This window comes from Carya illinoinensis, chromosome 15 (genome assembly GCF_018687715.1).
Source record: "Carya illinoinensis cultivar Pawnee chromosome 15, C.illinoinensisPawnee_v1, whole genome shotgun sequence".
NCBI classification, from domain to species: domain Eukaryota; kingdom Viridiplantae; phylum Streptophyta; class Magnoliopsida; order Fagales; family Juglandaceae; genus Carya; species Carya illinoinensis.
Window position 1 is genome coordinate 1,757,613 of NC_056766.1, and position 16,553 is coordinate 1,774,165.

A 16,553-nucleotide genomic window follows, 5' to 3' on the forward strand; every position below is an offset into this window, starting at 1 on the left:
AGGAGAAGTAACCTATTTCCCTCGAACTTTTATTGGGTCTTCAGGCAGCTAGACTTGCCCAAACTGTCTCACTTTTATTTTTGACCTTTAGAGCATATAGGTTAAAACAACCGAAACAGATAGAAACAAATTCCAAAACATTTACAGAATCCACAAGGCCATGATTATGAACAACATAAAATAAACAACACAGAAGCTGTTTTCAACGAATTACTTTTCACCTACTTTTTATTACTATTCATTACTTTTTACTATTATTCAATATTTTATTATTACTTTTTCACTACTATTCACAACTTATTTCAACACTTCTCAACACCCAAACCCAACCTTAAGCTCATGTGCCAAATAGGTTTCCCGATCCATTCTCTTGTTTCAGTTTTGGGATTGCCTAGCTGAATTTAGGTTCTATGTCAAGCATACCCATTCTACATTTTTTTACCTCAAAAATCAAAGCACTCGCACACCATAAATTTTAATTAGATAGCGTTGATAATTACTGTTTTCGTCAAATTTGGAAATACAGAAGATAGAAACCTATGAGATCGGGGGTGGTAGCTCAGGGCCATTCGACATTGACCTGACTTGGTTAGGTGGTCAAAGCAATACATATAAAGGCTATAAAAATCAACACCACAGCTGTTTTGTTTTGTTATTTTTTTCTAAATGATTAACACTTGAGCTTTCTGCAATATCAATAGTGTAGTATAGCCTATATGGCAAGACCCAAGTCTTGCAAATGAGAAAAGCTCTAATCACAAATAGATCTCATTAAAATAATTTAACATTTATTGATGCTTTACATTAAATCGTAAAACTACTATTATTGTAAAATAAATCAAGCATATCAATTTGTGAGTTTGTTTTTATAAGATCTCTTTATAGTTGTGCCACTTCTTGATATAGTACAGCTTTATAACCTGCTATTATCTCACAAGCTTGAAATGTTTGCCATAGATTCCTTTATTTCATCTGTAGATCAGATACGACAACCCTACCCATTGAACCGCTTGTAAATTTTGTCTCTCACCGAACAATTATTTTATATGATGAAAAGAATAACTTAATGTTTTTTTTATCTTATTTGCATCAACCGTACAAAAAGAACCGACGTGAGAACTTTGGAAATAAAAAACCATGATATTCGATTATTTAAGGATACACTCGGAGGGACCTGCCATTCTCCCCCCGTAGAAATTCCTCAATTTGTACGAGTACCTGCCAAGATTCAATAACAAGTTTAGGAATAAATATACTAGGGGTTTTTGGGGGGGGAGGGATGAGCGACTCAGAATTAGGTTCAGAGGGACCTCAATTGCTATGGCAGTTGGCGTGATATCAGACACATCTTCAAGATGCAGGTTGGCAGCAAGATCTGAAGAACAAAAAAGAATTCAAATTTTCAATATATAGGATTCGTGTATAATCATGAGACTAGAACAACATTGTCTGATACGAATCGATTCAATCAAAGGCTTTAAATCCTTTTATTTAACATATGTCAATATTATTGGTGACCAAGATATTGCTCAGCGGCATGCACATAGGGCATCCTAACAAAGCACAGACCAATAATGTAATCCGAATTTCCAACACCCAAAAGGATTGAAGAAAACATCCAGATGAAACCTCCAAATATGATTTATGTTGCTCAAGACATTGTGGTATCATATAACTGCAGCTTCATGACTTCCAAAAGAAGTTTCGAGAATAAAACAAGTGGGCTATGACCCAATTTTTTGGGTTTTTTTGGGGGGGGGGGGGGGGGGGGGGGGGGGGTTATCGGGAGGTTTTGTAGACCAGACCAGACCTATTTGGTCCGGGATTTTTCCACCTTAAACCGGACCAAACTCCCTAAGGACGAGTTCGGTCCAGTCAGTCCATCCTAGACCTTTTTTTTTAATCCAATAATATTTTGTTTAATACTTATGTCATTATATTGTAATATATTTAATATATATACATATAGTTTACTATTATATATATATATATTAGTAATACGCTAATACTATTAGTCTATTAGTATGTAGTAAATTAGTAATAGTTATTAACTTATTTACTATAATTAATAATACACTAGTACTAATACCATAACTAATAACTATATGTAATAATAGTAATACTATATGTAATATACTAGTATTAATAATAACAAATGTGTAGGGTTTGAAGAGATGTACTATTATTACATATAGTTATTAGTTATAGTATTAGTACTAGTGTTAGTACTAGTGTATTATTAGTTATATCTCTTCAACCCCACATATTTATTAATATTCTATGTAACACTATATTAAATAGTAGTAATACTCTATATAGTTATAGTGATTTAATACTAACATATTACATATCAAGTTAACTATATTAATACTATTATAAATTTATACATATATGATATATTATAATTTCTACTATAACTCTTATAATATGTTAATATATTAATATATACTAGTACTATATATTATAGTTAATAGTTATACATTAAAAATATAATAATACATTGATATTAAATATATATAGTTATAGACTTATAATGATTTAGTTATTATAAATTTATGATTAGTATAACTATATAATAGTATTAGTATTAGACTATTAGTAATTTATTATAGCTATATTATATTAGTAATATTAGTTATGTTGAATCAATTAGTTAGTATAACTATATTTTACATTATTAGTATTAATATATTAGTACTAGTTATAGCTATATAGCCTATATTAGAATTGAATCTTAGACTATATAATAGACTAATAATATTAGTAAACTGTATAAGTATATTGTATATTTATATATTAGTATTAATTATAGTGATTAGTATAACTATATAATAGTATTAATAGTAGATTATTAGTATAGCTATATATTAGTATTAGTTATATTGTTACAGTGATTTAGTATATTATAATTTATATATTATAATTTATACTATAACTCTTATAATATGTTAATATATTAATATATACTACTACTATATATTATAGTTATACATTAAAGAATATAATAATACATTCATACTAAATAGATATAGTTATAGTTATAGGGATTTAGTTATTAACTTATTATGATTAGTATAACTATATAAATTCTAATAGTATTAGACTATTAATATAGCTATATATTAGTAATATTAGTTATGGTGAATCAGTGATTTAGTATAACTATATAAGTATTAATTATAGTAATTAGTATAACTATATAAATTAGATAATAGTATATTAGTAGTAATAGTAGACTATTAGTATAGCTATATATTAATATTAGTTATAGTGATTTAGTATAACTATATTAGTCTAAGTATAACTATAGCTTATATTAGACTATTAGTATTTTTTTTATACCATATATAATTATATAATTAATTATATACAACTATTATATAAATAATATAATAATTTTTTTTTTCAATTTCCATTCAGTCTGGTCCGGGATGAAAAACCCCTAGATCGGAATAGTTCCGAATGAGTTTGGTCTCTTGAAAATTGGACCAATCCGGTCCGGTCAATTTTGTTCAGTCCGAACTGACTGATTCTCGGCCCTAGACCCAACACTAATTTCATGCCCCAATTATCTCGATATGTTCATATCGATCTAGTTGCAACACGAACATGAGAGCAGTTCTAGTGAAAGTGATAGACTTAATAAAGAGGATAGGAAACTTTTTAGTGGATATAAGAAGACATACCTAGAAGGGAAACTGTAGTGTCAGCATCGGCATATGCCTCGGATCTCTTTTTGGTAAGAGTAAACAGTCCCACAAAAGCCTGCAGGGAAGTTGAAGATGTCACACATTCATGAATCCTTTTGCTAAACCAACTCTAAAAATATGAATATAGTGAAAGGGTTTTAGATTGGTGGAAATGATAGCCACCGTTGTGTAAGCATCTCCAGAATCAAAATGCAAAAGAGGGCGTGAATCAGTTCCCACTGCAGCAATTCTCCTGGCCAAGGCATCAAGGGGTACATCTAAGAAGACAGTGATCCCCTGCCTCATAAATTTCCTTGGAAAAAATAGGGTCAAGGAACTCTTAATACAAATGAAATAAATAGTAAGATCATTAGAGAGGATGGTAAATTTAATATTCACGACCCCAGTATACCAATTGATTGGGCGAACAACTACACCACCTCCAGTGGCAACAACTTGCCTGGGCGCCAAGGATAATTTCCGCAATGCCTCACTCTGAAGAAAAGCGAGAAACCATTCATTTTTCTTTCCATAAACGTAGAAATAACACAAAAAGGAAAGAAAAAAGAATTATTGATAGAGTTATACCCATAAGCAAAGTATTGACTGAAATAATTATGGATCACTTATAGTGATAATAGTGGCATTAATGGTATTTAATAAACATATAGGAGACTAGAAATGACTTTCTTAATATCTATATAAGAGGCTCCTCTTGCCATATCAAGCTTTAAAATATCATATTGCCAAAGTCCCAGTATGGGCAACGTATTTCACATTTTCTGGTATGCCCATTCAAGGATCTCGTGCATCGTAATTTGAAATAAGTTTCAGCATTTCTTTTCCTGCTCAAAACTACATTTGAGACTTAAGACATGAAGAAACCCCTTGTACATGCATTGGCAATAACCAAACGGAAATGAATCTAGCGGCAGCCCCAAAAGATGGGTTTAATCACTGTACCATAAAGCATAAAGTAGCATAGTATCTATAGTGCCTCTCTTATTTCACTCTACAGCAAACAAACAGCAGATTTATACTATTTAGTTCATGAACTTTATTCTAATTCAATGTTTCACAAATAGATATCAACTGATATTGGAAGATTCCAAATATACATCAGGCAATATGGATTTTGATTCATTGAATCCTGATAATAAATTAATAAAATGCCAAAGGATGGGTATGTAAACTAAAACTGAGATTCTTAACACCAAGTGAACTAAAACAGATCGTGAAAATGGTAAATCGTGGAGCGGTAGGATGATGATTATGATGACGACAAGGAAGAAACACTGGGATGATCTCGGGGAAGAGAGAGAGAGAGAAGCTTCAGCAGTTCATAAAGATGTAATATGTTCCAACAGACCTCGTGATCTCTGAAGAAACTCTCCCCATGCTGTTTAAATATTTGTGCCACAGAAGTTCCACCCATAGCCTGTTCCACATGCGCATCACTGGTACCCACAAACAACATACATCTTTCTTAGTGAAGAGTTCGCAACCAACAATAGCATACTGAATGCAACAGTACACGTGTGTTAAATAAAGGCCATTCATTCTCTTCCCTAACTTAGTAATCAGCTCAGAGGTGTCGTATATGTTCTCAAGGGAAAATGGGAGGTCTAGGCCATTAAATGGTGGCCTAACGAATATGCCACTGATGTGACTTCTTTGAGCTGTTACATGATCCACCAGATTACCTGGGAACCAACTTCATAATCGTTTTCCAATTAAAACATACAAGTTCCATAAAAATATAGAGATATTCAAATCACAAACCTGTCAACAAAGGAATAACCTAATGCTTCTGACAGAACTCGGCCCACTGTTGTTTTGCCAGAGCCCATCATTCCTGAGTTTTACGCACCATAGAATTCAATTTCAAGAATAGCTAGTATTGCTATCACAAATATAGAGTTAAAAAAGCAACTGACCCAAAAGAAATATTGATCGTCCATTTAAGCATGAAGCGAGCTCTTGTGCCTTGTTCTGCAATTTCATCAGAGTCCAATCGGCAGTTCAACGTCAACCAAAGGATAATCATAAAGCCTTAAACTCTTTACCAGACATGAAACACCAAAACCGAATCAAAAGGCAATATGGTGAACACAAAACTAGCATACAAAGTGCAGCGCATTTTTGGGCCGTAGACTGCATAATGAAATATATCATACCTTTAACAACCAGTCCTCGTTAAAAGATGCACAAAGATTTCCAGATTCCAGCACTGTAATAGCAACAAAACAAATACAATATGATCACAAAAGTCGATGACAAGAATTTTGGAACCCCAAAAAAAACGTACGAAAAATCCATTATACTTGATCCGGAAGACATTAGCATGAACTTCTTCGTACATAAAAAACGAAATTAAATGCAGGCTTCGATTCAAGGAATAGCCAGTAAACCAGAATTACGCACTTCCAATTTTTCAGCCTTGCCATTATCCGACAAGTTATATGATGTCATTGTACATTTTTTGCGAGAAGAATGAATCTAAGATCTACTCATTAACTCATTACTTATGAATACAAATTCCATCACTAGATCCTAACTTGTAATTAGGTGGTCTCCATGTTTGCTTCCTGTGTACGTAGGCTTTGCCTATTTACTTAATCAAATAAAATCTTATTTTACCTATAAAACAATAAACTTAAAACTCAAATTTCACATCTAAAATTGCAAAGAATTGCAAGAACCATTGGCACCAAATTCGGTCTTTCCTTTTTATCAAATAGATCAGCTAGATTCAATGACGATCTCAACTCAGAAATGTAAGTCTATCACTATGACACCACAAATTACAAAAAGATATCAGTCTCAACATTTAAAACCTCTAGAAGGCGTGTGAATTATTTTTCATTCATTATTTAACATGTCGATTAAGCTATAAGTTGAGATGGCGAATTTTGAATCTTTAAATCGAGATAATGGTTAGGATTATGCGAAAATATTATTTCAATCCGAGATGATGAATGAGATTGCAAATACTAAAGTTTGTTGATGGCACTGGCACACGCATATATACCTTGTGAATGGTTAGAAGAGTGCGAAAGCCGGAAATCGAACCGCCTCTGCCGCCTACACATGCCTTTCCGGCGAAAATCACATATTTTTATCATACATTCTTTTAGCTCTCCCTGATTCGACGGCACCACGGCCATATTCGGCTTCCTTCTAATGCTCTTCGAACCGATTATGAGAGCAGAGAATTGCGGCGCTGCACCACACGTTACCTCCATGCCCTAGAAAATCCTTATATTCAAAACGCCCGTCTCTGATTAAAAGAAACTCAGAAATCCTCGCTGATCAGGATCCAAATCTTCAATCATCCAGAACAGACTAAAAACTTAAAAGAGATGCGAAAAATAAGCGAAGGCCTTTGAAAGCGCGGGACAAAAGGAGAATCGAATGCACAATCTGTCACCACTTCCAATATAACATGCTATCACTCCAAGGCTTCAGTTTTTTTCCGAGTTTACTCCCTGGATTTCCGAGGAACCAAACAGAGCGGTAAAGCAGAGTAAATTTCTTTCTCCTCTCAAAAAGAAAAGTTTCCTAAGAAACAAACAAGCTGAAAGACAATGAGGAGATAGATAAACAAACAGTATAAACGAAAATGTCGTACCAGAAAGGAGAAGTAGGTGCGCATGATAACAGAGAGACCGGGGAGCGAGTGGGGTGGTGAACGAAGAGGAGAGGGAAAAATATATTTTCCTGCAAATAAAATAATAATAATAATAAATTTATAATTCACCGGGGTGAACAGTTTCACGCATTGGCGGGGGGTAATATGATTTGAAATTACGCAATCACCCTCACCTTCTGATATTAACACCTGTACCTAGTTTTTTATTTTTATTTTTTTCAAACCCTGGAGGCCCAACCTTGCTTTTTTTTTTCTTTTTTTTTCATTCAAAAACCATGGAGGTCAAGCCTTCTTATTATAAATCATCCTCAATTATAGCAGAGGATAAAAAAAGCGTAGTAACAAGCCAAAATTCTCATTTTCAAAAGGTAACAACCAAACCAATAACAAATTAAATGAAAAAAAAAAAGAAAGAAAAAGAAGCGCCCATATAACAAACACCATTTCTTACTGCTCTAAATATAAGGGAAACCCTCCCCATCCAATCTAATAATTCTTCTTAGGAAAGAAGGGAGATCCGAAATTGAATACCATGACCTGTTAAAACCTTGAGCTCCTTTCTTTGCCAAGTCATATGCTGTAACATTAGTTTCTTTAAAAGAATGAGAAAAATGAATAATTGAGACCAATTAATCGCCTTTGAATTTCCTCCCAGAAATCCTCCATGTACCAAATCTCACATTTCTTTGTCTTTAACCAATGAATTGCAAGCATAGAGTTGAGTTCAATTTCAACATTTGTGAAACCCCAGCTGCAAATATGTCGAAGACCATGTAATAAACCCATCATTTCTGCATAGTTGTTCAACTTATGGCTTGTCGATACTACAAAACCATAGAGTAGCTCCCCTATTGAATTTTGAATAACCCTCTCGCACTTGAAGGCTCTGGATTATCCAAAGTACTTCCCTCCACATTCAAATTCACCTAGCCCTCCTTGGGATATTTCCACTGGACCAAAGAGATGACTAAATGACTAGTTGGTTTAATCGGCAAGTTCAGGCACCTTAAAACCTCTTCATCCCATCGACTGAAGTTTCTAGCCTCTTTTAATTTAATGGTTGCCCATCAAAGCCAAAAATGGATTGAGCACCATATCGTCTGAACCGATTCTACCACCTCCTCTATTCTCGCCTTGCACCAACACCACCAGATCCTCCATATAATAATCAATGGTAAGATACCAAGCAATTGTCCACTATGAGATGATTACCAAGCTCGTCTATGCCAACATTCCACTTTGTCCTTCCACATTCTTCCATTTATTCTCAGCATTCCAATTAATAGAGAGCAAACATGCCATATTTCTTTCACAACTTCACCTCTCACATACATGGTTAAGATCTTCATATCTAAGAACTGAACAACAATCACATCTGGACACTAAAGGAATACCAACCCTCCTAACACGATCATCCAGCGGGAGACACTCATGCATGGCTTTCCACATAGTGACAGAAACTTTCTTTGGAAGAGCAAGATTCCAAACCCATTTTGCCCACAGAAACTCTAGTCCTTTTGTTTGTATACAGTTCCATGCACTACGGGTAGAGAATTTCCTATTAGAATTTTGTAACCAGTTTAACAAGTTCATTCCAGATTTCACCCTCCCTAACTATTCAATAATTTCCTCTATTTTTTCATGCCCCACAAGCTGAGTAAACAAATCCACATTCCAACCCATGTCAGCTTTACAATCCTCCAGTGTTAAACTCGGCAAGTCCATAACTTGTCGTTGATCATAGAGAGGCTCACACTCAACCCTGCGATCACACCAAAAGGAAACCTTGCCTTCTCTGATTTTCCATTTCGAGTTTGCATGCACCAGCGGAATGTTCTTCATGATCATCTTCCAAAACTTAGACCCTTTTTTAGAATCAACCAATGAAATATGTTGATCACCAACATATTTGGTATAGAAGAAGGTCGACCATAATGACGAACCTTGGAGTAAATTCCATACTAATTTCATATGTAAGGAATTCTACACCTCCTGCAAATTACAGATGCCCAAACCACCTTTAGAAATCGGCTTACAAATAGCCTTCCAAGAACACCATTTTTTCTTTGCTTTTCCATCCTTTGCACCTCATAAAAAACTGCTCATAATCTTTTTTAACTTCTGAAAAATAGATTTAGGAGTCTGCAAAATAGAAAGAGAGTGAACTAGAATACCTTTTTTAGGAGTCTGCAAAAACATGCTTTAACAAAAGAAGTCGAGCCCCACTAGACAAAAGCTTAGCTTGCCATCCCTCTAGCCGACCACGAATTTTAGTGACCATAGCCTTAAAATGAACACCCAAAAGCCTACCAGAAATAATTGATACACCCAGATAAAGAAACAGAAACCTCCCTTCCGTAAAACTAGTAGCCTAGAGCAGCGTACGCTTACGAGATGGATTAACATGTTTAGAGAAAAAAATGGAGGACTTCCTCTTGTTCACCATTTGGCCTGACCACTTTTCATATACTTTCAGAACATTATTAATAGACCTCAACAACATCTTACCACCAATAGAAAATAATACAATATCATCTGCATAAAGCAAGTGGAAAATAATAGGAGTACCTCTTGGATGGTAGAACGGAACAATCTTTCCCAATTCCTCCAGTTTTTTTGTCAGTCTAGTAGAAACTCCTCTACTATAATAAACAAATACGGTGAGATTAGATCCCCTTGTCGCAAGTCCTTCCCTCCTTTAAAAAAAACCTTTAGGGATACCGTCATGACCACAGAATACCAAAGAGTGGTAATGCATTGCCAAATGCGTAAGTAAAAAAATTCTCAAAAGCCAAATGATCTAAAAAAAATAGAAGAAATTCACAATCAACACTATCGTAAGCCTTTGCCATGTCTATCTTCATAACAACATTCCCACCATGTGTTGGACTTTAATAGCTTGAAGCATCTCTTGAGTCAAACTAATGTTATCAAAAATATTCCGACCTAGGAGGAAAGCTCATTGTTTAGGAGAGATAATCTTATTTAACAACGGAGCAAGGCGATTAACCAAAATCTTTGAGCACACTTTATAGAACACCAAACATAAGCTTATTGGCCTAAACTTGTCAAAAATTTTCGAATTATCCACTTTCAAAATCAAGACCAAGAAGGAAGCTGTATAAAACCGAGGAAGAGCCATACCTTTAAAAAAACCCAGCCACTGTCTCCATAACATCACTACCAACAATTTGCCAACAAGAACAATAAAAATCCGAACCAAACCCGTCATGGCCCGAGCTTCTATCTACTAGGATAGACATTAAAGCATCATGAACTTCCTAAGACATCGGAATACTACATAACATCTCATTTTCCTCTTGAAGTATCACCTCTTGAACCAAGTCCTCCAAATTTGGTTCTGCACGTCTTGCTTCAGCCTCAAAAAAATTTTGAAAGTATTGAACGGCCCCCTCATGAATCTATTCAGGAGAAGTCAAACTTGAGCCATCTTTCAATTTCATTTCCTTCACTTCGTGATGATTTCGGCGACTCATGGCACATAAAAAAAAAATTGAATTGGCTTCACCCTTTTGCACCCAAGATTGCTTCGCTTGTTGGGCTAATTGTTGCTCCTCTCTTTCAAGCCAAACTGAAAGCTCAATTTGAGAAACCATTAGATCAGTTTCGACATCTTCCAAGAAGGTGACTTGCAAACTCTCCTCCATACCCTTAATACAGTCTTCTAACTCCGTAATATGATGCTTTATCCTACCAAAAACCTGCTTATTCCATAATCTCAAAGTAGTCTTTAAACGTTTAAGCTTCATCGCAAGGATGTCCAACCTTGAACCCCTTCCCACTTCTCCATTCCAAGCCTATGAAACACAATGAAAGAATTGGTCATGAGAAACCTGCATTTGCTGGAACTTAAAGGAAGGAAAACCATACAGCTCTGTCTTGTCTTCCAACAAAATCTACATTAGAGCATGATCCGAAGAAGTCCTAGGGAGATACTTCATGTGTGCATCAGGAAAAGAATCAAGAGCCACCGAATTAAGAAAAATACGATCCAATCATGGCTAGCTTCACGAGAGACCCGCATGTCCATTAAACCAAGAAAGAGACTGCCCACTAAACCTCATCTCTAACAATCTGCAAGCATCCACCCAGCAATTGAATTCCTTCATGGCCAACACAAGTCTCGGCCTACCCCTCTCCTCTCATTATCCTACCTTATTATATTGAAATTATATTGAAATCACCCATAACAGTCCAGGGAAAATTTTGAATGTTCAAATCTATCAAAGAGCTCCAAAGTCTTCTCCAATCCGCCTAGTAGCACTTAACATAAACAAAAGTGACTTACATCTCTCTTAGACTATCCTCTACTCGTATTGATAAAAATTGATCCCCCATATTCTCCATTGTAAGCTTCGTATCTTGTGACCAAAAAATCCACAACTTACCTCTTACACCACCATTAGAACCACACTTCTCAAACCTCAATTTGTCTCTCCATAACAATAATCAAGATTGATCCACCATTGGTTCCTCAATTACAAGGATAGTCGGACGTAGTTTTAAGACAAACTTCTTTAGACGTCAACATGAGGTGTCAATGCACCACATATTCCAAAATAAATAAGATGTCATTATAAATTAAGTTGAGAGGGCTTGCTTATAACCCCCGATGAGCCCTTTAATCTAGTTCCCTTAACCTTCATATGAATAGCAGGATGAACTTCAGAGTCAGATGATACAAACTTACCCTTAGCCAAATGCTTTAACACCCCATCCAATTCAGGGTCTGAGCATGTACCTCAAAGCTCTCTTCTCTTTCAATGTCCTCCCCTTCATTATCTGAGAGCCTCCTCTCCCTCACAATTAACTCTACAATCGTACCATGATCTGGATCGTATGAATCATCCACTGAAGGGTCAGCAACCCCACCATCTTGCAATCCTCCCTCCGTTATAGAGGTATCCATCCCAATAACTCACCTGTATGCAATCCTACAACACACTCCACCCCTAGTGCACCCCTTTCATGGTGCACGATCTCATAGTGATCATCCACCACATCCTTCTTTTCAACCCGACCTATTTCACGCCCCAATGGACTCTCATCATTTTGAATGATTTTTTCCGCCTCTAAAGAAGACGTACTTAGATTATTGGCTTTTTCATTTAGAATATTCACCCTTTCCTTAGACAACTGGACCTTCTCTAATGGCTTTTTAGATTCCTTTAAAGGTAGTTCCCTCAACTAACTAGTCTCTCCTTCCTGAAAACCAACCACAGGTTGATCAACAATTTTCTCTAACCGCACCCAAACGCGATCTGCCTTCCCATTTTCTTTCCTCACTTTCTGGTTTGCCTCCCATTTTTTTGCTTCCCATTTACATGTCTTAGCATTATGCCCTTGCACATGGCAATATATGCAATATGCTGGTAATGTTTCAAACTCAATCACTTGATAAAAACTCTGTGGATTCCTAGGAGTGCCGATTTATAATGCTTTCAAGGGGTCCTTTTAACGTCCATTTCAATACACACTCTCACACCATCCGTGCTGGTAGCACATTTGGTAGGGTTATCACGCTTTAGAAATCTACCAACTGGGGCCATGATACTATGCAAGAAAGATTCATGGTAGAAGTTTGGTGGCAACCTTGGCAACGTAATCCACACTAGAGCACACACTGGTTCCTAATCCTCATGAAATTCCAATGTCTAGTGAAATGCTCTATATTGGATCCCATTAATCTCACATGACTCAGGGGCAAATGCTTTGACAAAGTCCTCTTCCGATGTTAAACGAATGAATACATTCCACGGCCTCCTCATCAATGAAACCACTGGTTGTTTAAGCAGCCCCCACCTTGTTCTAATGAAGGAACAAATGGAATCCAACAAAGGCCTTTCACGTAAAAATTTTAGCATCGAAGAAAATTGGAAAGGATATACAGACCTATCGATTTCATCCTTAGAAAACACCACGCAGACCTCCCCCTCCAACATTTTATGAGATCGAGAAGGCACCACAACCTCCTGCAGAGACTGAGGAGATTCTAGAACCATATTTTAAGTATATATGCATGTTTAGGGTTTTAATCAATTCAATTCAAGATTAAAAGGTTTATTGGTAAGTAATTAATTCTTTCTTCATAGGCTCTTGATATTGTAAATGATAAAGGAATAAATATTACTTCATAGAGATCACGTGGACTATTTTAAAATATTCTCAAGTACTCTTTCTTTGTTTTTCATATATATATATATATATATATACAAGCTAACCATTTCTTCACATGCATATCATTAATTTAATTTTATTGCTAATTCCCACGTTGAAAATATTCTCCAATATTTCTACTAGAAGTATGATCAATTTATATTTATATTTACACCCTTTTTAATTAAATTCAAAACGTTTGTTAATTTCGATGCTCAATACTACAAGAAAACAGCAAGTCTCTAATTGCTTACATGAAAATAATCATGAGAGTTGATCACCAACCATGGAAGATATTTGAGGAATTCAAGGAGAAAATGGGAGAATAATTTAAATATTTTAATGTTGGAGAGTGTCTTGAACTTTTGTTGAAATTCATATGAATATGGTTTATGGATACTACGTACCAAAATGTTGAGGAATAACTTAAATATTTTGCGTACTTTTTACGTACTCTTTGAATCTAATTGGTAAAAATAATTATTTTATATTAAAAAAAGTGACACAATCAATCATATTATTGAAGTGTATAAAGAATATATAAAAGTGACAGTACATAAAATTTTTATTTATCATAAAAATGGTTCACATTATCCTACATGCATGCATGCAGATCATAGCTTGATATCCAAACAAAGATGTAAAAGAAATAACACGTATAATAACAATAATTAATATTCATATATAATAAAAATCTTAGCAATATATAAAGAATCACCTTTTAAACATGTCTTCCATGGTATTTTGTTCTTGTTTTTGCTATGGTATTAGACAAATATTTAATTATTTTTCTTAAAAAAGAAAAGAGTACATTATAAAAAATTATTTATTTGTAGTCAATTATATCCTGCTAAAATAACTATTTCCTGTCAAAATGAATATATTTTCATCACAAATAGTCACTTCTATAATCAATAACTCATCATAAATGCTAGTTTTATGATCGTCAAATCAATGTCTAAAAACATAATCACTGCTCTTATACATACATACATATATATATATATATATATATATATCAATTAAAACAAAAATCAAAATATCAATAATATTATAAATTTATTTATATGATCATCTTTAGTTATTAATTAAAACCATTTTTAGTCATCAATTAAGACCATTGAACCATCAATTAAGATGTATCTTTAGCTATTAATTAAGACTTAAGCTATACTTAAATCCTTTTGTACTCCTATATATATGGGTATCATTCACTTGTATATGATTAAGTTTTGTATTGAATAACAATTTTTTTTCTTGTAATATCATTTCTCTTTTAGTTTCATAATACCTTATCAGCACGATGGTTCTGACGATTTTGAAGCTAGTAGTCTTATACTCCAAATAAGTTTTTCAATATATTATTTGTAGTTCTCAAAATGAATATGAAAGGTTACGTTACTTATTATTACTTAATGAAACTCTATATTTATTCTCATGATTTTATAAATATATTTCTTATTTACAATATAAACATACTTATGTTTCTGATTTATATACGTAGAAAATGTCAAATCTTATAAAATTGAAATTCGTTACTCTTGACATTTTTAAAAAAAATTATTTATTTTAGATCCTTGATACTAAGATCCATCTGGATGCGATGGGAGATACAATTAAAGAAAGAAATCATAGGTCCCGGTAGGACCACACTAAGGCAATGATTTTCCTTCGGCACCATCTTAATGAAAAATTAAAAACTAAGTATCTCACAGTGAAATATCTCCTTATTTTGTAAAATGATTTAATAGAGATATATGAACACCAGAAAACTATTGTCGACAACATATTTTAATATAAAATGACACTTGACATTATCATAAGTAATGAAGAAATTGAACTAAGAACTGTTGAAGAATATCGACGTAGAAATGATTGGCCAAAATGAAATCAGCTATTGAAGCTGAATTAAACTCGCTAGTAAAACGAGAGGTCTTTGGACTAATTGTACAAACACCAAAAGGTGTAATGTCTGTTAGATATAAATAGGTATTTATACGTAAGCGTAATGAGAGCAATGAAATTGTATGATATAAAGCACAACTTGTTGCACAAGATTTCCTGTAGAAACTAGGGATTGATTATGAGAAAACATATTCTCCTGTTATGGATGCAATCACATTCAGATTTTTTATTATTTTGGTAGTTACAAAAAGATTGGATATGCAGTTGATGGATGTAGTCATTGCATATTTATATGGATCATTGGATCATGACATATATATGAAAATTCCTGAAGGATATAAAATGTCTGAAACTTATAATCTGAGTACATTCAGAAATATGTATTCTATTAAAATTCAAAGATCTTTATATGGGTTAAAGCAATCCAGACACATGTGGTATAAATGTCTTAGCAAATATCTATTGAAAGAAGGATTTGAGAATAATCCAATATGCCCATATGTTTTTATTAAGAAATCAGACTCTGGATTTGTTATTATTGCGGTTTATGTTAATGATCTAAATTTTGTTGGAACTCTTGAAGAGATTAGAAGAACCGCTACATATTTAAATATTGAATTGAAATGAAAGACCTTGACAAAACGAAATTTTATCTTGGCCTGCAGTTCGAGCATTTGCAAAATGGAATTCTCATTCATCAGTCAAATTATACAGAGAAAGTCTTGAATCACTTTTACATGGACAAAAGTCATCCCCTGAGTACTCCAATGGTTGTTCGATCACTTGATGTGTATAAAGATTCATTTCGTCCTTGTAAAGACGATGAAGAAATTCTTGGTCCTAAAATATCTTATCTCAGTGCAATTGAAGCCCTGATGTATCTTGCAAATTGCATTCAGCCTGATATTGCATTTTTAATTAATTTTCTTACAAGATATAGTTCATCACCAACTCGAAGACATTGGAATGATATTAAACATGTCATTCGATACCTCCAAGATATGGTTGATATGTGATTATTTTATCAACATGGATCAAGTGCACAATTAGTTGGATATGCAGATGCATGTTATCTTTCATATCCACACAGAGGTAGATCTCAAACTAGATATGTATTTACTTATAGAAAT

General features: G+C 34.1%; 1 protein-coding gene across 2 annotated transcripts; it reads right to left on the reverse strand.

The window, feature by feature from the left end:
• Window positions 1-1,040: 1,040 nt before the first annotated feature.
• LOC122296247 (shikimate kinase 1, chloroplastic-like) lies at window positions 1,041-7,446 on the reverse strand. 2 transcript variants are annotated; one of them, XM_043105796.1, is made up of 11 exons: window positions 7,321-7,446; window positions 6,721-7,177; window positions 5,867-5,919; window positions 5,627-5,681; window positions 5,472-5,544; window positions 5,059-5,146; window positions 4,102-4,184; window positions 3,873-4,002; window positions 3,687-3,765; window positions 1,311-1,375; window positions 1,041-1,218 (listed from the first exon to the last, which is right to left on the reverse strand). In XM_043105796.1, exons 2-11 carry the CDS (start codon window positions 6,932-6,934, stop codon window positions 1,153-1,155), a joined length of 906 nt encoding a protein of 301 aa, XP_042961730.1. In that variant the 5' UTR covers window positions 6,935-7,177; window positions 7,321-7,446; the 3' UTR covers window positions 1,041-1,152. The 2 variants fall into 2 exon arrangements, with proteins under 2 accessions (XP_042961730.1, XP_042961731.1); XM_043105797.1 differs by lacking the exon at window positions 7,321-7,446 and having other exon boundaries at window positions 6,721-7,310.
• Window positions 7,447-16,553: the final 9,107 nt, after the last annotated feature.